Source organism: Musa acuminata, chromosome BXJ1-2 (assembly GCF_036884655.1).
Source record: "Musa acuminata AAA Group cultivar baxijiao chromosome BXJ1-2, Cavendish_Baxijiao_AAA, whole genome shotgun sequence".
Taxonomy (NCBI): Eukaryota; Viridiplantae; Streptophyta; class Magnoliopsida; order Zingiberales; family Musaceae; genus Musa; species Musa acuminata.
This window is the reverse complement of record NC_088328.1, coordinates 19,903,047-19,926,477: the sequence shown is the minus strand read 5'-3', so window position 1 is coordinate 19,926,477 and position 23,431 is coordinate 19,903,047. Positions and strand designations below refer to the sequence as shown.

The 23,431-nt window shown below is 37.2% G+C and overlaps 3 protein-coding genes across 7 annotated transcripts; 2 read left to right on the top strand and 1 right to left on the bottom strand.

Annotated features, from left to right (window-relative positions):
- Positions 1-84: 84 nt before the first annotated feature.
- LOC103970498 (uncharacterized) lies at positions 85-5,370 on the bottom strand. 3 transcript variants are annotated; one of them, XM_009384292.3, is made up of 5 exons: positions 5,280-5,370; positions 3,207-3,487; positions 2,981-3,103; positions 1,713-2,003; positions 85-471 (listed from the first exon to the last, which is right to left on the bottom strand). In XM_009384292.3, exons 2-5 carry the CDS (start codon positions 3,480-3,482, stop codon positions 262-264), a joined length of 900 nt encoding a protein of 299 aa, XP_009382567.1. In that variant the 5' UTR covers positions 3,483-3,487; positions 5,280-5,370; the 3' UTR covers positions 85-261. The 3 variants fall into 3 exon arrangements, with proteins under 3 accessions (XP_009382567.1, XP_064946078.1, XP_064946084.1); XM_065090006.1 differs by lacking the exon at positions 5,280-5,370 and adding an exon at positions 4,505-5,142; XM_065090012.1 differs by lacking the exon at positions 5,280-5,370 and adding an exon at positions 4,572-5,142.
- Positions 5,371-10,769: 5,399 nt separating this feature from the next.
- Positions 10,770-18,533, top strand: LOC135597266 (protein ULTRAPETALA 1-like). 3 transcript variants are annotated; one of them, XM_065089985.1, is made up of 4 exons: positions 11,115-11,614; positions 11,741-12,064; positions 14,928-15,252; positions 18,014-18,533. In XM_065089985.1, exons 2-4 carry the CDS (start codon positions 11,857-11,859, stop codon positions 18,186-18,188), a joined length of 708 nt encoding a protein of 235 aa, XP_064946057.1. In that variant the 5' UTR covers positions 11,115-11,614; positions 11,741-11,856; the 3' UTR covers positions 18,189-18,533. The 3 variants fall into 3 exon arrangements, with proteins under 3 accessions (XP_064946064.1, XP_064946057.1, XP_064946050.1); XM_065089978.1 differs by having other exon boundaries at positions 11,235-11,618; XM_065089992.1 differs by lacking the exons at positions 11,115-11,614; positions 11,741-12,064 and adding an exon at positions 10,770-10,909.
- Positions 18,534-19,828: 1,295 nt separating this feature from the next.
- Positions 19,829-23,169, top strand: LOC103970903 (BTB/POZ domain-containing protein At5g03250-like). Its single transcript, XM_009384822.3, has 4 exons — positions 19,829-19,887; positions 20,264-20,333; positions 20,876-22,108; positions 22,587-23,169. The coding sequence occupies exons 1-4, from the start codon at positions 19,829-19,831 to the stop codon at positions 23,049-23,051; spliced, it is 1,827 nt and encodes a 608-aa protein (XP_009383097.2). The 3' UTR covers positions 23,052-23,169.
- The last annotated feature ends 262 nt before the right edge of the window (positions 23,170-23,431 follow it).

The window sequence follows — 23,431 nt, the reverse complement described above, 5'->3', positions numbered from 1 at the left end:
TTACATAAATGTAGCCTATGAACTCCAAAAAAATCTATTATCTTCCCTGTTTTTAGTTTCATGAAAGAAAGGGTGAATAAAGGATGCAACGACAGAAGGATCTGCAACATATTTGTTCAAAATATGAGCACATACTACATCTGTTCTATTCAAAGAGTTATATTATAATCTCAACTTCCAGAAGACAAAATGGGAACGAAGCACAAAAGCAACGAAATAATATAAGATGGGGACTTATGTATCTTTGCTTTTGGAACATCATTACTCGTTCTTCTTGTCAGATATGGACTTTCTTGCATCAACTCCTGTATAAGGAGCAACATTATAAGCATACTGCTGGAGGACAGAGAAAACCACCATTTCCAAAAGCACCAAGACATTTTGTATGGCTTCCTCGATATGCTCTACATCCAGCCAGAAATGATGTGATCGAATAACTCCTGCCGTAGCTAACACATCGAGTGCAACTCCCTGCAGCAAATCCAGATTGAGATGTGAAATTGCCATCTCTATACCTAAAGAAACACTAAAATCTGGCACTATATCGTAAAGGTCTCTAACAAGGATTAACGAGAAACATATGATGTATCTAACCATGTTTACTACTACGATGGAATTTTCAACCACCAGAAGCTGACATTGGAAAATTTTACTCTTAAAACATGATAATTATGTAACATTTGATTCATCATAAAACTGAAAATAGAAATGAGAACTGGAATTAGGATCCACTGAGATCAAAACTGAAATAGAGAATCCAACTTAAGCCCAATAGGGGTGCCAGTAATTATATTTACTTTATTAGCAATTTATGTATTTAATCATATTCTCATTCATGTTGTTATTTATCATTGTGTTATTCTTAATTTATCTAAACAAATTTTAATTAAATTGCATCACTAGTTCACCAAAATTTGCTGTACTTTATCGACGATATTTTTACTGAATATGATGTGAACTATTATTAGAGTGCAATGATATGTAATTCGTGAACTATCATCAATAATTTAAAAAATACCACAGAACATTTTATTAGTAATTTAAATTACTTAAAATCATACAATCAGAATTATGACTAAATATTATTTTAAACACTTAATGTTTAATTATGTGATCATCAATACAGTATGACATTAATACGACCAATGACATAATATAAACTATAACAATAAATATCATACATGAGTAAACATAGTGATATTCAAATATGAAAAATATGTATAAACAGAACCAAATATAAATAATAGACTTAATTGTAATTATGACTGATAGGAAGAATAGGAAGAAGAATAAACGGTAGCAATACCAGGTAGATAGGGTAGTACATTTCATTATCGGTCTACTAACCACCTGGTAAGCTTGATATAGTAAGATCATTGAATGGTAAGCCTGGTTTCAAACTAAACTAAACAAAATCATCTGGTCCATGTACTGATAAGTCACCAGACCAATTAATATCAGTCCATACTGACCAATACAGCTGAAATTTAATTCCATAGTTGAGATCAATATTATAGCTTTACAAAGTTAAGGAACATCAACCTTAGATGCCATGAGAGCCATGATATGGAACCAGAATGTAAACTAAAAACGAAAACCAGATGTTTTCCGAATAAATCAGATGATTCACACATTATTTAGTAACAAAGTTCTGCATGCTGACGTAGCTATCAAATTAAAGGACTAGACAAAAGAATGACAGAAAAAAGTACCTGCCAGAAGCAAAAAAAGACTATTCCTTTGATGCACATGAATTTCGTTAGAGGCTTATGTGGTGCCAGTTCCTTAGCAAACACATGGTAGAAAATCACCAACGCATACAATGCCATGGAAACTGAAATGTTCAGTATGATGGTGAAAGTCCAGCTGATCCAAGTGGTGTACAGCCCAAGAAGTTGTAATGCAATCATTAGAATGGAGCAGATAGGCCGAATTACAACAAATTGCCATGTCCAGTACTTTAGAAGCATCAATGTATGGTGCTCTAACCGGATAGTGTGAGGCTGCATTTCCAAACAAGCACATCAACCATTTTGTTGCTTCGAAAGCATAAACTTAATATAATTCTGGTACAGACAATAAGCAGTTGTCATAACAGTCCCATTACCACAAGTCAGATGCTTACAGTTATTGTCATTGAGTATGCATTTGAAACCATATACTTCCAGCATGCAAGATACAGTTGTCATGAAGTAAAATTTGAAGCCAGAAAGGATAACAAGAAAATTGTCACTAGCAGTGCAGTCGACACTTTTTATCGATAAACATAGTTATTTTGCCTTAAATAAAAATCAATTTAGTTGCTAAGCATTATTAGAGTCGAAGCCTAGTGCACCCATTCAATAAACAATGTAGTTATTTTGCCTCAAAGAATAATCAATGCAGTTACTGAGCATTAAATTAGGGAAGGCATAGTGCACAAAGTTCCTGTTAGGTATCTTGAGAGGGTGACAACTATGCAGCCTTTTCCCCACATACGAATTTTCTAACTAGCAAATTTTTGCAATACTAGAAAATTTTCTAACACAACCAGAATTAGTAGATAATCTCAGAGAAAGATCAGGAGGTTCTGTGTTTTTTTAAGGATCAGGAGGTTCTTATTACATTAAAGTAGCAGACTGGTCATAACCACCCCTAGATGTAGCCAGTAATAATTAGTTCCATCCCAGTTGTTCACTCTTTGTATCTAACATGCTTAAGTACTGTAAGAATACATTTCATCTCAGTTTTAATCAGGTTTTTCAGTATCTCAATTTGATCCATTGCAAACTACATATTTTACTGAAACTTGTTTAATAACTATTTCTTAATTTTATACAAGGAAAATTAAAGTCTTTCCTCTTTGGTGACTGCTTTCATTGGAATCGAAATCCTTAACCAACAGTAAGGCAAAAAGCAACTAGTATGGAAACAATCCGGGTTACATGTTGATACATGAATAGTGATAAAATAACATTATGGTTTTTTTTATAAATCATACCAGAAAAAGAGATACAGGGAAAGAATGATGGATCTCCCTTCCTTTAATTTCGTCTGGCACAATGTTCTTACTGAGAGAAATGTTCAAGTAACTATACATCAAAGCCATGAACTTGGCAATCACCTGCAATAAGACCACAACTTGTGTTATGAGTTTTGCTGGAAAAAAAAAATTCCATGACAATGAACATGAAAGTAAATTTCTGGGTTTAAGCATAGGGACTTACGAGAGCTTCATAACATTCCTTAATAGAGTCCAGAAAAGTGAAAAAGGCTTTGCTGCCCTGAATATCTACCAAACCAACGAAGGAGTCTATAGCATACAAAGGAGCCATAAGGATAATAACTATTATAGCCTTCTGTTCCTTTGGATTTTTCCAATAGAAAAGATGTTGCGATAGTAACTGTATGGTGAAATGCATGGTCAGAATCACACAGCATGCTGCCCCTAGTAAAGTGAGTGTTCCAGGGTCCATCTTCGTCAGATCCATTTGTGGAAACATTGCTTCTGGAGATAGAACACGACCAGGAAATTATTATTTAGGCCTGCTACTTTCATGAAGATAAAAGCAACACAACTCTTGCAATGCCGAACAACTAATTACTTATGGAGTTCTATCATAACGTAGTAGCAGTAGCTACAGCAATGTCAAATTGGAATTATATCCACAAGTAGAACCCTACCAACTAGAACTAGAACTAACAAAAACAACCAAAAAGGGATGTGAAGAACTGAACAGAAAACGTGCCAGAAGGAGGATAATTCCAAACAAAATAAGCTCATATAACTGCAGAAAAAAATGGTTTTATAAGTTCATAGTTTTTCAACATTTCTGAGCATGAATGACTGTACAAATAAATGAGTTCTTCCCGATGTCTGCTAAAAGCTACTATATTTATTTCAACAGATTTCATAAACATTTTTCTGAGCATTGATGAAAGCTATGCACTCGAGGTTGTATGTGAATCGCAGCTATTTGCGACAACACACTATAATTCCAACATACACAAGAGTGTTCTTTCACATGGTTTACAACCAAGTCTTCGTCTTCATCTTTTTCTTCCTCATATAGCCCAAATCCCTTTTGTTAAAAGGTAATTTTATCACACTATTTGTGTTGCAATCAAACTCAAACCAGAATGTCAGAAGAACCATACATGTGATTTGATCTTATATATAAGTCTGCATCCACCACAGACATGGATAATGCTTCATTCAATTATCAAATAACTTGCCCACACTGTGTAAACTCTCATCCCAAACAACTCTCAACTCGGTGCACATCATGTTGACTGGCATATACAATTTCTTCAGGAAAACTGTGGTGCCTGCGGTTTGCAACCTCACCATCAAGTATCAATGAGATTTCAAGAGCCATACCCCCAGCGTCTTGAAATCAGCAGCAGGAAAAAATATAAAAAAACAAATATTGGTCAAGTTTTCAACATCTGTTCTGTTTCTCACAGCAATTTGGAGATGTCTGTTTTCTTTTAAGCTCTGAAAATGTTTTTAGATAATACTGACCGTAAAAGAACAAAAAAGCTCTCAGCTTTTTCTGTGTTCTCGAAGCTGTTAATGAATGGGGACTCACTCTACTGTCGACCCCCACGGCAGCAATGGGCAAAGCGGAACTAGGTTGGGACGATATGCGGTGCGCTCAAATGTGCGATGTGCCTCGGATGAGGCCCTCTGTCCCGGCTCCTCTGAAGAGCGGCGACCACCATTGTCAGTCACTTCCCGAGATGTACACTCGGCCACACGCCTACAGCGCTTCTCTCATCGAGTGGAGGGGCCCGCCCGTGCTCCACCCACAAGCTCTCCTCCAAGGGGATGCGACGCAGCTGCGCCACCGATGAAGTGCAAGATTGGACAGCTTCACCGACTATAACGCCCTAATCCGTGCCAATTCGATTACCTCTCTCTCGAAATGATGGATTTGAAATATAATTCCGATTCTTAAAATCACAAGCAATTGATTCCCTCACGCAATTTTGAAGTGGAATCGATTCCTTAACGGGTACCAATTCAACTCAGCGCAGCAAGCTCACTAGAGAATTCTAGACTTTCTCAAGATACCGATTCTTTTCAAGGACTGATGATTGTTTCGACAGATATAATGGAATAAAAGTGATCATCCAATTCACAATCGTCCACAACATCGAAGAAGAATCGATCTGAGATAACATTAAAACGAAACCGATTGAGAAATCCAACACAAGCGACGCTCAGGCGGAAAGATACGACCGAGGAGAAACGAAGAGAAAGAAAGAGAGATCGGAGAGAGTCAACGAGGACTTACCCCGTATAGATGGATCTCGCTTCTTCCAGTGAGAGGAAGACACAGACCAAATGCTAAAGGGATTGGGGTTTCCGTTGTCACACTATTTGACAACTAATGTCCTATATATAAAGGGATTGGGTCTCCATTACCACTATTTTACCGTAATGCCTAATGCACATGAAATGTCATATATGTCCCCCCCACCCCCCACAAACACACCTAATTGCAAATTTAAGCTTCTAGATTTCAAAAAATTAAATTGTCCCTCTTTTGTTAATTATTAGTATTTAATAATTTGCTTCCATTTTTTACTTTTCAAATATGCTCCTTTGAACTTTATAGGAGTCAATATGGAGTTTTGTTTTTCTATTATTTTTTTTTTCTTCTTTCATATGCTTTCCCCAAGTGGGGGAGACTTATAAAAGGTTACAAAATGCTTTGTAGAGATCTGCTATTTAATAATCTTTCATATTCACACACACACACACAATATTTATATCATCACAATCAGATTAAATCAATATTGCCTGTTGACTAACTAAATGAATTCCACATACATTATATAGTAAATTAAACATGGAATGCTCGTACTACCTACAAGATAAAATTTTCAGCCCTTTATGTCCACATAGGCTGTATGTGTACAAATTATATTCTTAATTTAAAAGAATATTTGGTTATTTTGATTATAAGATATATATTTAATTCTAATTATTATTTTACTATATCTTTGGCATATGAGTTCTTGGGAATAAGAGACACTTACTACAATTTGTACCCACAAACATACATATTCACTAAATCGAGATTGTCCAATTGACATTTATTATTAAAGTTTGCTGTTACTTTTTAAGTATTTTGATATTCTATTTGGTCTCGTCCTTTTATTTTGATAGATTTGTTTGAGTTGACTTTTCTTTTACAAAAGATAAATTATAAATGTAGGATTCGAGATCACGATTTTACTAGAGTTTGATATATAATTGTACAATGATACACACACTAACAATTATATGAGAGAGACCAAATGCAACCGAGATATTAGAGTGAAGAAACGGATTGAGGTTTCCTTTATTACTACTTTACTATAATGACTAATGCTTTATTAGCTTTTTCATCACAAAATTTTTACTATTTATATTTTTAAATCAAACATAAATATTTTTTTTCTTCTTTCTTTGACAATCTCATTAGACCTCATGGTGTCACTCTCTCGAAACAATAATACATTAAGGCGTTGTGAAAAATAAAAAGAATAATATTAATAATCGAGGGATTGTAAATTATAAATTATATTTTTAAGAGGTTGTTAATAGCAAGAAAAAAAAAAGGACTGCAAATACCAAGCTTCTATAGAAAATAACATTCATATCCCTAGAAAGACACCTAATTACAAATTTATGCTTCTAGATTTCAGAAATTAAATTGTCCTTCCTATGGTTAATTGTTAGTATTTGATAATTTGCGTGCATTTGACCTTTTCAAATATACTTTTAACTTATAAGAGTCAATATGGAATTTTGTTTTATGTTATTTTTATTTTTTTCTTTCATATGTTTCCTCCATGTGGGGGAGACTTATGGAAGGCTACAAAAAGGCATGGAAATAATCTAGAAGGCCTCTTATTTAATAATCATTCACACTCACGGACAAATTAAAAAAAAAAATATTTTGACGGCAAATCTTAAAGGGGATTGGCATGGGAAGAAAAACTAAGGATTTTTATATCATAGTAAAAATCTATTTGTTAAATTTCATCACAATCAGATCAAATCAATATTGAGTGTTCATTAACTAAGTGAATTCCACCTACATCATATAGCAAATCGTACCAAAAAGATTAGGATGTTGACATGGAATACTCGTCGTCCCCATAAGATAAAATTTTCAGCCTCTGCATAGGATGCATGTGTTCTAAAAGCGAGGTTTAATCAACAATGATGCAATTTAATTGTGGTGTACAATTTATATCTTAATTTAAAAGAACATTTGGTCCTTTTATTATAAAATATATTTAATTCTAATTATTATTTTACTATATTTTTGTATGAGTTCTTGGGAATAGGAGAAACTTACTACATTTATCCCACAAGGTGTGCACCAAATCTAAATAGTCTAATTCACAATTATAGAAATAGGTAATGGAACACCTTAGGTCAGAATTGTCTAAGTTGGTAAAGACTAAAATTGACTTATAAGAATATGATAATTTCAGTTTCAATAATTTGATCAATCGTTTGGCTCAAATCAGAATTATAAATCCATTAGCTTATCAAACTTGAATTGTAATATTTAATATTAAAATCGAGCTAATATTTGAATATAATGAGGAAGCTAAAAAGAACTACCCGTGGATGGAATCAGAGCATAGGTTATTAAAGTTTTTATTAGCTTCTTTACTTTCATATTGTCTCTCCATTTTGATAGAACTGATAAAATTAATTTTTTTAAGAATAAACTAAGAAGACAGGATTTGAGATTGGAATCTTGTAAGATATCTAACTATTAAGATATCTATATAAATAATACACTAACTATTAAGATATCTACATAGAGACTTAATAATTTGATACTGAATACAAGAGTTTAACATTTTGATAAATCCTTCATTTATGTTTTTATAATTAGATAATTATGTACTAACCGTTAGAATATCTCTGACTATTAATACCGAAAACAAGAGTTCATTTTTATAAATCCTCAATATATAAATTTTTTTCTTAAAGGAAAGTAGAAAACCATATTTATCAAAGTTTTGAGACAGGTGATTTGAAGTCCAAGCCTCATCTTTCTTAACATTTCTAAGTAATGCTCAAAACATTGATATAAAAGATGGTTTTGGGGGAAAAAAAGGGAGAAAAATGTTTATATGTAGTATAATGGCAAACAAAATTGGAAGATTTTTTAATAGGATGCCTATCATAAGGTGCCATAAACTAAAATTCATGATATATTTAATTGTTTGCTAAATATCGCAACGTTTTTGCTTTCATTATTTCTACTTGTTAATATCCGACGTAAAGTCGCTATAAATTGTAATATAAATATAACATATATGTAAATGTAAATCAAAATTTTTAGAATATCTTTATTCTCTTCGATTATTTTAATCCCATATACTATCCCTCTCCTTACCAGCTTTGTCTTTCTTTTTTCTTTTTCTTTTTTTTCTACTATACAACTGAATCAAATATTATTATGTTATATGTGTGGAAGAGAAACAAATATTATGACGATTACATCTGGAATAAAATTAGATATTTGACACTTACATTGGAGAGACGTTTCATTATTAATATGCTAATAGTTGACTAATAAATGTTAATACAATAATTCATTTATTAGTTTCTTAGAATTTTAGGGATAAGTACTAAACTTAGGCTATATGGCTTATGGCTACCTAAATGTTATCAAGTTTGAGTAAGATGACACACATGAAAGAGATGATATATCCTAACACACTCTTTTGAGGTACTAATCCAAAAGATATTAACGACAATTATTATTTCAATTTGGACTACTACATATTAGCCATGATAACATAGTCTTGCAAGGATTAGTGTGTTAAATTTGGATGGGTATTTCCAAATGACAATGATTTATTTATAAACTATATTGTCTGGATAAGTACATTAATGTTAAACGAGGGCTATGGCAGCCTAGCCTAGCTTAGCTTGTGAGCAAAATGACAAACAAATGAAGCAAGCTATCCTAAAGCATTGTTATTGGAAAATAATATTATAATGATTAATACATCTTTATTGAAATAAAGTTAGAGATTTGACGTTCACATTGACATTGTTGCATAGAGTAAAAGTCGAAGTGCAAAACTGCCTAATATATTGATGTTAGTCAAAGTTTCAACATCATTGCACTAATAGTCGACTAATAGATATTAATCCCAATATACCTGAAAGTTGTTGGGTTGCTTATGAGCAAATAGTAATTTAATATTAGAACATGAATCTTCGCATCTTCCGATCATGAATTGATTCGAATCGGAATCAAACTGAAACGGCATTGTTAGGCAGTTTGATTCTGATTTGATTTTGAATCGATCGAAAATAAATAAATATTAAGTATTAATAAAAAAAAATAAAATAAAAAAAATAACGATTCGATTTTGGAATCGGAATCGCTCCCTTTTGTATGGAAGCACAATCGTTGATTTCCTGTGTTGATCGAGACGAGCGATAGATCGGACGGCACTCGCATGGCAAGTCGTCGGACCCACCGCATTGCTTCCTTCAAGAAAGAGGACTTTGCCTTTGAAGCATCATCGGGGTTGGAGATGCGATGTTGTGCCGATGGGCAATGTTTAAAGCGGTGCCATCCTTCATGGATGCTTTTTTCTCCAAATGACATGCATGGATGCCAATCTGGCCCCGAGAAAGCATTTTTGGGAGTCCTAAAAGCTTGCAGTGCTGACGATGCAACTCCGGATTTTGAATCGTAGCCTACAATCGAACGCGAGTTGGTGCGTCCAACTCCCATCGGCTCTTCATGTTACTCTTTTTGGCACACTCTTACATGCCAAAACTGTATATGGTCTTATTATAATGGAAAAATACTTGGCACATGAAACTAAGTGTGTGCTGTGGTGTGCAAGTTAACTAAGATTCTTTTTTTGGCCTATTTACAGGAGAGGAGAGGAGATGCACCATCACATGTCTGATGTATTATAATATTAATGGTATTTGTCGATCCGATAGTATATGCATGTTCAGTATGAGACTTATATCGCAGTAATCTCTCGTGTAAGTGTCAACCAAAATATCGTATTCACTTGCATTGAAAAATCGCAGTTCAATTTGACTTGTCAAAGTACAATTAGTTCCACCGAATCGTCTTCACCTTCTACTTCAATCTTGGTGGCTCGCAGTCAAAATCACATCGGGTGTTCCACACGGGCAGGTAGGCTATGTCGACCGACGCCGAAGATGTTATTATTCCACCAAATCGAGGCACTCACTTAACACGTATGATCGTTGAACTTTCCAAGCGATCGAACGTGCGGTAGTAATCGTGAAGTCGAGCAAAGCCATTCAGCACGGCTGGTCAACCCACGCAACGGCAGAGTTGGGATGGCCGACCTGATCGAATGAGCCACATGAAAGATGATCCTTCTCTTTCCTCTTCGTATGAAAGATTATTGGACCACATTCAGACATGTCCACATTTATGCATCCATGCCTGAAAACGAAAGGTTGCGACACCAATGCGTGGATGGATGCTCTGCACACATCATATCTTACTTTCCTCGTTTGTTTTTGTTGCAGGAAATAATTATTTGAAAAATGGCCTCATGATGTTTCTTGTCATGCTATAACATTCTTTTTAACAATGAATGATCGATCGATGTCCCCCATCTAATCTTTACCAACGGCTCCTTTTTCTCTAAAGCATAGGGTGAAGAGACATATGCTTACTAATCCAATTGGCCTTTATGAAAAGCGTCAAGCATTGGAATGGAGAACACAGGATGTAATAGTGGAGAGGAGAGGGGGAGGAGTAACATGAGGGTGCTGCTGCTCCGATATGGGCCATGGGGTGCATGCACTTCGAAGGAATAAAGCCAACCACTTCTACTGTGGCTCAAAATCCAAGTGTGATACTTGGGGGAAAGGCACCAGCAACATATGGAAATGGTAGGGAGGAAAAGTACATCGCTTTGTTCAGCTCTTTTACTTTTTGATTTCATTCCCTTCCCTTCCCTTCTCTTCTCACTTTCTTTTTCTTCTCCCTCTTCTCTCGCAAACACTTGGTCGATGCGGGAAATGAAAAATCTGATATATATAACACAGACACGGTATTCTTGTTCATGTCATGTCATGCACGACCCGCAGCGCGGCGGTGAATGCTGATGCCGATGCCAGCTCACTGCAGGCCTCTTTTGGGATTCCCAAAGTATCCCCCTCTGCGCCAGTCCTCTTTGGTATTAAACACCTCTCTCTCTACATCGCCCGTTCAATCTCCTCCGTATTTGTCACTCTGTGGGCAGCCCTTGATGAAGATGATGGTGGGGTTTGGCTCTGCGGATTGAGGAACCGGTCAGGGAGAGGAGAGAGAGGAGTTTGGGCCCCTAATGGGAAAGCTATGAGGCTATATTGCCCTGAGAGGAGAGGAGAGGCGGGCGAACCGCATCCCTTTTCCCATCGGTTTATTAGGTGAGAGGCGTGCGCGATGCGGTTTCTTTCGATGGATCATTGTGGCGTCTCGCGTGTTGCCGTGCCGCAGTAGCTCTCCGGTGCAGAAAGGTGGCGCCTTGGGTACTCTTTCTGCCTCTTTTTCTGTGAGCTGCTGCTGTCGACGAGGTTTGCAGGTCGCCTGTGCGTCTTCTTTGACTTTTCGACGTCGGTATTGTCTTGGAATCTTAGATCTCCCGCTGAATACCCTTAAAAATCGTCTTTTTGATCTTTGGTAAACTTCTTCTCGTCTCTGATTGCGTTTGGGTGATTCTTTTGTTTATTTTTCGCAAGTTTGAAAGCGCCTCGAGGCCGTATCGGTCCGCCTCTCGCTTTCTTCTCGCGGCTTTAGCATTAAAAGAGGGATCTTTGGCGAGCTTCGGGTGAGTCTTTTCGACAGAGGGAGAGAGATGGCCAGTGGTCAGGGAAAAGATGTTGCCTTTTTATTCGCAGACGAGGAATTAAGCGGGATGACTGGGTTGAAGAGAGGCGCCGACTTTGTCGAGGTGATGTGCGGGTGCACGAGTCACCGGTACGGGGACGCTGTCGGGCGGCTTAGGGTTTTCGCCTCCGGTGATCTTGAGATCAACTGTGAGTGCACGCCGGGCTGCGACGAAGGTGAGTTGGATCATTTGATGCCACGGGTTTTGATCGGTTTTGATGCTTCGTAAATGTTGTCTTGAAGATTGAAATACTGAGCAAGATTTCATGCTTTTGCCTCTGATGATGTCGGGCTTTCTTAGAGAAAAGGAGGATGTGATCTTCATGACACATGTTTGATTCTGGACTGCCCTTGTTATCTCGCAATAAGATTATCCATGTTTGCATTATTCAAATAGTTTTTTCTATGCTACATGCAAGCTATCTATGGTCTTGTTCATGTAGACTTATCCACATTTGCATGCAAGCCAAGGAGTTCTTTTAGGACTTTGACACCTTTATTTTTGTGCCTGTTTCAGAGGTTCTGGTTGAGTGTGTGGTTATCTTCAGATCTATTACCTCCACAATGTGATCACTGTTTCCTGTCATCCTGTGCTTGCTGGTTTTACATCGCCGGTCCTAGTCTCCAGTTTTAGAGTTTTGCTTCCCATGTTCTGAATGTTTTCTTGTCATGTTAGATGATAATTTAGTGATCACATGAATGATCATTGATGATGTGTATTTTGTTTAATCTACCCTCTAGACGATCCTCTGCGTTATCTTTAGCTTCAGCTTTAATCAAGGTTTGGTTGTTATCTTGGGCTTATGTTCATCAATGTTTTTCTTGGAATAATTATCTGAATTGTCTTCGTCTTACCGCCCACCTTTGGTTTTTCTTTAATAAGAAGTTGAGGTGCTGACATATACTAGTCTCTGTTCTTTTAAGATTTCATGGGGATGGTGTAATGTCATATATTTTAGTGGGAAGAGTAAAATTTTTGAGCTAGCTCCTTTTTTGTTTTGTTAGTGATGTTAGTAGCATATTCTCATTGTTGTTACTATATCTATTCAAACATTTCACAAGAAAAGAACAAAACATTCTACAAAAATTGTATATATAGTTCGATGCCTTCAGAAACCTTTCTTTCAGTAGCATAGCATGTTAATAAACAAATGATCGGATCAAGATTCATGAATACACTGGATGGTGCATTGTACTTTTGTTATAATTAGCTTTACCAAATTTACATTTTCCTGGTCTTTCACTTGGTTCTCAGCTTTGATCTTCGAAAAATTTTCTGCATGATATTCTTTTGCATTGCTAAAAGCCTGAAAAACAACAATTCTGTTTGTAGTTCAAATAAGTAATTTGATTTCATACAGAAAAGTTTGTTTGATCCCTTTTGACCATAATAAATAGAATGTCATGAGCTTTGCCTCAACTGGCTACATAGTTCAAAATCTCAACGTGCTAATATCTGCATGTATATGAGTGAAATTAGGGGTGGAAATGGATTGGATATGAAATGGACAGTGATAATACCATATCTGTGCATTTTTAATCATGGGATATGAATCTGGATACAGATATTAAAAGAATACAACATTTTGATAATATTTGTCTCAAACAGATATAAATATGAACTGTACATAACTATATATGACAAATAAAAACTCATATTGGATTTTAGGCAAATATAGTTGTGAGTACCATTTGAATGCAGGATAATAGGAAATGAAGAGTTGTGAAACTTGAATAAAATGTTCATCATATTTCTTATATTGGAAAATTTTAAAGCAAATGTGAAAACAAAAGAATCACGAGAGAACATACACAGAAAAAACAATGAAGTAGCTTATTTTCTTAGTTGAACATAAATAAAGTTAGCATTTTTTATATATATTCAGACATTTGGACCAACCATTTCCATAACCATATCCTAAAGATTTTGAATAATTGGATCAGTATATAGATACGTGCTACATTATGGTTACACATTCATATTACCAAACCAGACTCCTCCCAGACTAGGAAATGGATGCGGACCAATATTATCTGATGTATTTTTCACCACTACATGAAAGATCTGTAGTTGTAAAAACTTAATAGTTCAACAGGAGGTATTTATGTTCCTTTTTTTAGTTTTCCTTTTTAATTGCTGGTAGTTCAGAAGGGATGCCCAGATGGCAAATTATCAATGTTTTAAGGCTCTTGCAGGATAGGAGTACAATAAAAGGTGTCCACTCTTCCTACGGAGGATCAAATTCTTGTAATTAATGAATTTTCTTATGAGTATGCTTAAGCATGCAAAAGAAGTTATCCTCAACATGCCAAACAATGGTTTTGTGAATATGTAGATAGAGGTTTCCCATTGTTTCTCGTGAGGAGAATATGTACCTATGGTTACATCAAGACTCGTTAGTTGGAGAATGTGTATATTAGAATCCATCAGACTTTAGTGGAGTTTCATAGATTGAAATCTCAATCCGGTATCAATATCAATTGATGGTCAGACTGGTGTATTAGAGGCCTTGATCAGCATACTAACACATGGTATCGGTACCATCAGGACTAGAGATCCAGCGAGAAGAGAGGAATAGGAAAGAGAGATAAGAGGGGAGGAGGTGACAACACATATCAGTAGGGGGAGAGAGCGGAGCAACATGGATAAGAAAGAGGCAGTGACACGGATGAGGAGGTGGAAGGATAGAGACATTTAAAGTAGCAATTCATTTAATGTGAGATAGCTGTCACATTTAAAACATAAAAAAAGATCTGATACTGGTACTGAATGGTAGGCTTACTGCTCTGTACAACTTGATGCTGGCTATTAAGCTGGGTTCCATACTGGCAAAACTCCAAGATTTAATTCTGTGGATGCCTTCTGGAACTTTAATGAACTTAGTCATAAACATCAAATAAAACATTAATATGCGCACAATTTATGTGTCTCAAGTGGCTATCAACTTTGTGCACTATGTATGATTTATGTGTGACAGTTGCACAAACTGATGCTACTGTTCAACTACCTGTTTACTGAATGTTCATGGTTGTAATCAGATAAGCTAACACCAGCTGCTTTTGAGAAACATTCTGGGAGGGAGACTGCAAGGAAGTGGAAAAACAATGTGTGGATCATGGTCAAAGGAGACAAAGTTCCACTTTCAAAGACTGTGCTGCTTAAATACTACAACCAGGTATCTAAAGCTGCTAATGGGTCTCATAAAGGTCCCAATGGTCGGCCATGTCACCGTGATGAATTTGTCTGCTGCAAAAAATGCAACAAAGAGCGTAGGTTTCGCTTGCGTAGTAAAGAAGAATGCCGCAATTATCATGATTCTGTGAGAGATCCAAATTGGAAGTGTTCTGACTTGACATTTGACAGGTAATATTCTTATTATTTTGAATGCATTTGGTCACTTTCTTTTTGATGTATTTAATTTGTGGGAGAGAAAGTAGACTGTTTAAGTTGGGCACTGAAAGAATCAATTGACTAAAGTAAAGCCTGGTTTGATTTTGAATGCTAAACTGACTATGTATTAGTAATGCATATGTGAATCAAATTTTTTAATACATATCCTATTTATCATGCAAGTGTTTCAACATTCTATTCTTCAGGATGCCTAGACTTGATATGACCACTCTGCACATTTGATTTCATATTTTACTTAAGAAGCTCTATGCTTTTAGTAAGCCAAGTTGAATTTTCTTTTGGTTTTGTTCTTTTGTGATTGATTTCAGCATTTAGTCATCGAGTCATTTTCTAAAATATTCTATTTATTGTTCTTTATTTCTTCCTGAAAAATACAGAAACATCAAGACTAACTATATCTCGATTCTTTTAAGTAAAATTATATAACAATCTGTATTTAAACTATCGAGGAAGATTTGGATTTCTCTTTTTCTTTTCTAAAATAATGTTTGATGTAAAGTAACATTAACCTTGATGGTTTTCAGCTACCCTGCTCATACCTGTAAGGAAAACCTCTGTTTATGGATGGGCTTTTGCAGAATAGTCCATGATGAAATATTATGCTCTCTGCATAAGCTTTTGGGTATCCCTACACTACCAATCTCTACCTTCGACATCATTCTGCCACATCTTTTTTCTGTAGCTGATATATGGTTTGAAACAAGTAACAATCTGCTAAAATGAACAAACGACAAGCTGTCAACAAACAACTAAAACATTTTTATGGATAACTATTGGTCTGATGACCGCCAATAAGCTGTAGGTAAGTTCCCTCTTTATTTGTTTCTTATTACCTTTTCTTTTAAACCTTACCATGCCATTTGCATCCTCATGTCAAGTGTGTTAGCATAGCATCATTGGCAAGTATTTTCTAAGGAGCCAGTTTGCATGCAAGTATGCCATGACAAATAAAATCCTTAGTTTGTGCTCTCTTTTAGATGTGTGGAAGTACTTATTGGTTGAGGTTGAATTGGTTTATATGTATTGCTGTTTTGACTTTGACAGTCAGTAGTTAAATACATGAATGTACTAATGAAGATTTTGAAAGATAATTATCTATATAATCTAGGAAACTGAAGTCTTGAACTTTTAACAGGTTGCATTTATCATGCGTTGAAGGAATATCTGAATTGTATGTGACCTAATTTAATAAATCAAAATTAGCTTTGGTGGAAAAGGATTATAATTGCAATCTAGCATTTCAGACATCATTGCAAGTAAAACACACTCTATGCAATGCATGAAATAATCACATTTTGGTGCAAAATTAGTTGAAATCCTGTTGTAGGTATCTATTTTAATTACTAATGTGACAATATCTAAATATGACAATTTAAAATCCATGTATAGTTTGTTTTATCACCATTGGAATTGCTGATACAGTTGCATACAGCAGATATATCACTTTGAGTTTTCAACCAGAGTATCATTTTTCTTAATAATAAAAAGATTCTGTGGGACTAGCGATGCTACAGGATACCTCTTAGGCCCTTGAAGAGGTCTTCTTTTGGTGTTGATTATAGACTAATAAAGAATGAAAAAGATAGAATCTTGACTTCTGGAATTGCTTTGCTGATTTTATTTCATGGAATACATGCTTATAATAAATTCAGATGATGCAGTATCCTTATTGTTAAAAATTACACTTGATGAATAATATATATTGGTCTCAATTCAGAACTTGAGATTAGGTCCAAGGCGTGTGAATGGTGATGATTCCCACAAATTCTTTAGTATGCATTTGGGTAAAGGTTTAGATTATCATAGCCTGTCATCCTGAGTGCTACTTTGTAGCCTTTGCTGCATCATTCAATCTAATATCGTGTTGTTTGAAAGTTTAGTTCCATGGACAGATCGGTATGGATTTGGCAGTCAACACTGGCATACTAATACATGGTATGCTGGTTTGAATTGTAGTACAAGGAGAAGGGCCTGTGTGAATGGTAAGCTCGGTTCGATAGGCTTATCATCAAGCAGTGACCAATATGCTGGACCCAAACCACCTGGAATGGGGTGGTCCACATGCTAGTTCAGGCTCAAACCGGTAAATACCATTCTGTATTTATCGATCTGGTTGAAGTTAAGAACCATGGTTTAAGCTTCCCTCCTGATGTGCATTGCTTCCCAGTTAAGCAATGCTTGCTATCTTACTATCTGAAGTATTGGTTTCCAGGTGTTAGTTTTGTTTATTTTAATCAGATCATATGGCCATCAGGTTTAGTTAGATGTCCTTCCATAGTTTTCTTTAAGTGGCATATCTATCTCCAGTTTACTAGTAATATCAATAAATTATCTCCACTGGAATGTAGCTTGCTGAGGCAATTTCTCTAGAAGGAGGTCAAATAAGTCAGAGAATTTTTTGGCATAGCTAATATATCCTCGCCAAATACAAGATTTGTTCAAATTTCTCTTGCCTAGTATGAACTTTGGAGACACCTTTGTGTAATTACAGGGAAAGAAGTGTGGTTAGATTTATATATCCAAACAAGTTGGTCTGAAATATTCGGATTTGAGGTACTCTTAAATGACATTATTAGGAGAAATACGACAATATTATTTCTTTGCTTCTCATTGTTTAGGAATGTTTTGCAATGTGATGACTTTTCCCTTTTCTCTTTGCATTTTTGTCTCTTTTTTGAGTTTATTGAAACCATATTTTCATGTCATGCATCAGCGTCACCTGCGATGACGAAGAGGAGCGAGCAAGTCGTAAAGTCTTAAGGGGTTGTTCACGATCTCCATCCTGCAGAGGATGCACGACATGCGTATGTTTTGGATGTGAAATTTGCCGTTTCTCAGATTGTAGCTGTCAGACCTGCGTTGATTTCACTTGCAACTCTAAAAGCTAACTTTGTCGGAGCAAGCATTATTCATCCTGCATGGATCATTGCGACGTGCTATCGAGGCACCATTAAGAGATATTTTGGGTTCAATTCTTCTCATGCAGACTGGAGTCTTCAGTCACAAGGTTCAATTTTCTTTAATTTTGGTGACTGTATTCCTCAAATTCCAGGCACTGGGGAGAGATCTTTTGCCAATCCCACCATTGGGCTGTCTTTTGCTTTTACCTCCACCCTCATTGAAAACTTTGGGTATAGACGAAAGTGGTGGAAGCCATGCATAAATCATTTGGAGAACTGCTAAAAGCATCTATATTATATTCTTATGATTAAGCTTTTCCCTGAGGATATTAATCTCAAGCATTCGTATTCTTTATTTGCTTAAGCATGCCATATTTTATAAATCTCCACGAGCTTATTAGTGTGAGATTGTAAGCTGCTTTTTGTGCCTGATGGTTCTCCAGTATTCTGTAATTTCTTCCTTCCATGTGAGGTGATTGTAGATGTGTAGGTGATCTCGATTTGTTTAGATTGCATAGGTTTACCAGCATTTTGTTAGTACATCCAGATTGAAGTGATTATAGCGGTGGAATTGATCGACTCCATTCCATCGTCATACAGCAGAGTGATTTCATTTGTTATACAAGCTAACAAGAAGCTGAAATGAAACCATTGTTGACATCTCATTTTGCTTGCTGTTGAGTCGAAGACTGCATGTTGCTGGAGAATTCTTAGCATCAGTATCCGAAGAGAGATCATGTCGGGAAGCCAAGCGCACCATGCCATTGATTGCTTGATCGTGTTGTTATCTGTTCATCTGTTCACGTTTGTTCATCCATTCTTCAAATCCCACTGCACGGATTACAACACTCTCGCGCTCCGACCATTCTGCATCTCTATTAGTTCTTAGCTTCATATACCTCTCCTGTCTCGGTTTCTCCATCAAACATGACTAAGCTTTCGACAAAGTCTTATCTCATAACCGACGAGCCATTACCTATACGCACTGTACTCGAATCACTGTAATCTCATCGCTATCATCGAGCATTAAGGGAATACAGTTAAATGGCAGTGCATGCTTTCAACGAGAACTTTCATCTCTGTCCTCCTGCAGCTCTTCGGATTTTAGCTGATGGCCATTGGTCGTCACCTGCAGAACCAACATTTACTCTGTTTACCGTGCAACATTTTGATGTAGGATTTGGACAGCTCTAATCAAAAGACCAATTAGAGCGTTCCTGTCTCTTTTCTTCATTGGATGTGGAAGATGCAATGAGAGTTTAGTGGAGGGAGGTGAACATACGGAAAGGTGAATGGATCTCCTCAAAACTCAGTAAACGTGAAAGCCGCTGGAATCCATCAAGGAGGATTTATTGGAGGTTGTTGGTTGCTCCATGAGACTCGGGCTCATCCTTAACTCTTCTTCCCTCCAAGGCAACATTTTTAGTAGTTTTTTTAGCTGGGGCAAATTGTAGTATCATTTGCCTGTTCTTTTCCCCAAAGCCTAGTTTCCTCTTATCTCTCTTCTTATATTTAATCCTTCTCCTGTATGGAGTGCAACAACAAGTTCATGCTATCCTTCTGTGCTATCATTTCCTGATCAACTTTCTAACATAAGCTGCAGATCTTGAAAGAAAAGGAAGAAAGTGATGGCTACAATGAAGCTGGGTTCCAAGGCAGAAGCATTTCAGCTTGAAGGCCAAACATGGCAAGCATCCTTCCATCTCACACTGTCAATAGATCGTTGTGATTCATGCATAATGGTGTTGCTTTGCTGCACTGTCCCATTTCTAGTAAATAGTTCGAGGATCAACTCATTTACATTGTTTTGTTCTTCTTCCTTTCTTCGTTTTTTTTTTGTTAATTCTTTGAGAGGAATTCTTTCATATGATGGATTTCTTTCATGTTGATAGAAAAGCCTATCAGTTGGATCTCTTGGTAGTGTATATAAATATATACATTTGCTAGACAAATAACGAACATCATCCATGGAAACTTGAATGTGAGTTTTTCCATCGTCAAAGAAGCCTTGAGAGTAAGTTGGTGAAACTGATGAGCTCCATATACTTTTTTTGCCTTTGCAGGAGATGTTTGACTGAGCTTGCAAGTGATGTTGTCATTGAAGTAGGAGAGATGTCTTTCCATCTTCATAAGGTATGTTGTTTAGCTTCATTTTTGCCCTCTGTACTCCAATTGATGTCATTTCCATGGACATTTGTATGCAACCATGTGCAGATAATAACATAAAACTTCGAGTATGGTAAAGAAGAAGACTTCCAATAATCTAATCTATTACTGGTGTTGTTAATCCCAAAAGAAAACTCCAATATATATATATATATATCATAAATATAAAATTATACAAAATAATTGATATGAATATAATATAGGTCTATTAATTATTATGATTTTTTAAGAATTATTAATATTTTGTTGCGAACTATTTTTGAAACATTTATTATGACCAGTTTGATCAGTGCTACAAGCCGAATTTATTGGATTCATCGCGGGGAGCTTCAGGAACAAATTTGTCATTCATTCTTTTTTAATCGTTTTATGGGAACTTTTCTTCTCTCTTCATTATCGAGGAAGGAAAAAGAATCTAGTCTTTTCTTCTACAGTCTGAGATGTGTTGCTGGTTTTGCCATTCGATGTATTCAATCAGAGGCCTAATACATTTCGTTATTGACTTGCAGTTCCCACTGCTCAATAGGAGCGGTCTTTTGGGAAGAATGATAAGTGAATTCCGCAGTGAGGATGGAAAAGCTTGTGTTCTTCGTCTCCATGACATCCCTGGTGGTGCCAAGGCTTTCGAGCTGGCGGCCAAATTTTGCTACGACATCAAGATAGAGCTGAATGCCACCAACGTTGTGCCTGTGCGATGTGCCGCGGAGCACCTCCTCATGACCGAGGATTATGTAGGAGGCAACCTTATCACGCGGACAGACAACTTCCTGGGCGAAGTACTTAGTAGCTGGAAGGACACAATCAAAGCCCTTGAGGCATGCGAGAGCGTTCTTCCTCATGCAGAAGGCCTCCATATCGTCTCCAGATGCATCAACTCTCTGGCATCTAAAGCTTGTTCTGATCCGAGTCTTTCGGCTTGGCCTGTGGGTGGACACGCCGCCACCAAAAGCTCACAAGGTAGCAGTAGTTGTAGCAGTAGCAGAACTCCCTGGAACGGAATAGTAGTCGCCAGAGAGGCACCGAGGTCAGCGCTTGCTGATTGGTGGTATATGGACGCAACGTTCCTCGGTCTGCCACTGTTCAAAAGACTCATCTTGGCCATGGAGGCCAAAGGAATGAAGCCGGAAAACGTTGCTGAAGCCCTCATTTATTCTGCAAAGAGGTCCTTACCAGGACTGAGTGGGGGCAGTACTGCTGCTCGCATCACGCCTGGTACATCGATTTCAGCAGCATCAGAAAGCGAGCAAAGGGTCTTCCTTGAAGAGATTGTTGACCTGCTACCCATGAACAAGGGTGTGATCTCGACCAGGTTCCTTCTCCGATTGCTTCGCACTGCCATGATCTTACGTGCGAGTCCTTCCTGTAGGGAGAATTTGGAGAGGAGAACAGGAGCCCAAGTGGAGGAAGCTGCACTGGAGGATCTCCTAATACCAAGCTTGGACCCTTCGGTGGAAACTCTTTACGACGTAGACTGTGTCCAGCGAATCCTCGGCCACTTCATGCAGCTAAACCAGTCGACTGTGACTTCTCCAGCCATAGTCGACGAGGGGCAATCGATAACCTCCTCTTCATCACCGGCACCCATGACTATGGTGGCAAGACTTGTGGATGTCTATCTTGCAGAAGTTGCAGCTGATGTTAATTTGAAGCTTCACAAGTTCCTCTCACTGGCTTCCGTCGTTTCGGATTACGCCAGGCCTTTGGATGATGGTATCTACAGAGCTATTGACGTTTATCTCAAGGTAACATATCCTTTTCTGATCATGTTTTCGCTCTGTATACTGTTCTGCTGAAACCCTTCCTAGTTTTTGAATGACTGTAGAAGTAATATTATCTATAGATGTATCCATGCACGAGAGGCATCGCGAGACTTGTGTTTAGAATTTGATCTTTGCTGCTTGAAGCAGTACAATGGTTGATTCTCTGTTGAGATCAGAGTGCAAGAACTACAGATCAAAACTACCTTCAACATCAGTTTAATTTGCTAAATGAAGTTAATATTTGATTGAATCCTTTTAAGATGGAACACATTCTTCTCTTAAAAGGAAAAGTATTAGTTGACATTTCTTTCTACACATTCTGACCCCATTAGGATACAACACATTCACAGAGCCAGGCTAGTTGGAGATGAATAAGCAGGCCAAACTTGAATCATTCAGGTTTGCATAACACTTCTTTGATCAAGAAAACAATCTTGATGACTTTTGGTTTCTATTGCAGTCACATCCATGGCTCACAGAATCCGAGAGGGAGCAGATCTGCCAACTCATTAACTGCCAGAAGCTCTCCTTGGAAGCCTGCACTCATGCAGCCCAGAACGAGAGGCTTCCCCTCAGACTGGTCGTCCAAGTTCTGTTCTTTGAGCAGCTCCACCTACGAACCTCGATTGCAGGTTGGTTCTTCGTCTCCGATAGGGTGGAGAGCTCCCAGGCTCCTCATGCCAACCTCGCTCTCCAGAAGAGCAGCAATGTCGCGATTCAAGCAGATATCAGCGAGGAACAGGAGAACGACGATCACCATATGGATGTCGATGACATGAGGTCGCAAGTTCTGGAGCTCGAGAAGGAATGTTTGAGCATGAAGCAAGAGATCGAGAAGCTCGGAAAGCCAAGGAGTTCATGGAACATTTTCACCCGGAAATGTGGGTTTGGGGTCAAGTCGCAATCTGTGGCGGGTGGCAAATAACTTCAGATAGATTCACCGGCCTGACACTGCAGGTGATATTGCCTACCGTTGTCGAAACTTCTTTTTATTTCTTTCACTGATACCGTGCAATCGTAGTCTTTTTTATTGCTATTCTCTGAGCATGTTCTCTTTTGCTGCTGACATTTTACCACCTATAAACTCCCTCGGCTCTATCTTTACATGTCCTGAATTGTACTGGAGAACAGTCCTGCTTGATTTTATCGTTCTCGAGTAGGAAACTAAGATCTGCACTCTTGTTTGATACCTTTCCCGATCTATCCTTTCTGTGTCCTTATGATTAGCTTTATAGGTGGGTAAATTGGTGACTCCGTCCACCTACCTGTGTAATGCACTGCACCAAGTTTATCTCTGTTCATGCA

Coding starts and splice junctions, on each gene's coding strand:
- LOC103970498 (XM_009384292.3), bottom strand. CDS start 3,482: ATGTTTCCACAAATGGATCTGACGAAGATGGACCCTGGAACACTCACT. Junction 3,104..3,206: donor AGGAATGTTATGAAGCTCTC/GTAAGTCCCTAT, acceptor GTCTTATTGCAG/GTGATTGCCAAGTTCATGGC. Junction 472..1,712: donor TCTTTTTTTGCTTCTGGCAG/GTACTTTTTTCT, acceptor GATTTGCTGCAG/GGAGTTGCACTCGATGTGTT.
- LOC135597266 (XM_065089985.1), top strand. CDS start 11,857: ATGGCCAGTGGTCAGGGAAAAGATGTTGCCTTTTTATTCGCAGACGAG. Junction 12,065..14,927: donor CACGCCGGGCTGCGACGAAG/GTGAGTTGGATC, acceptor GGTTGTAATCAG/ATAAGCTAACACCAGCTGCT. Junction 15,253..18,013: donor TCTGACTTGACATTTGACAG/GTAATATTCTTA, acceptor GTCATGCATCAG/CGTCACCTGCGATGACGAAG.
- LOC103970903 (XM_009384822.3), top strand. CDS start 19,829: ATGGCTACAATGAAGCTGGGTTCCAAGGCAGAAGCATTTCAGCTTGAA. Junction 19,888..20,263: donor CAGCTTGAAGGCCAAACATG/GCAAGCATCCTT, acceptor TTGCCTTTGCAG/GAGATGTTTGACTGAGCTTG. Junction 20,334..20,875: donor TGTCTTTCCATCTTCATAAG/GTATGTTGTTTA, acceptor ATTGACTTGCAG/TTCCCACTGCTCAATAGGAG.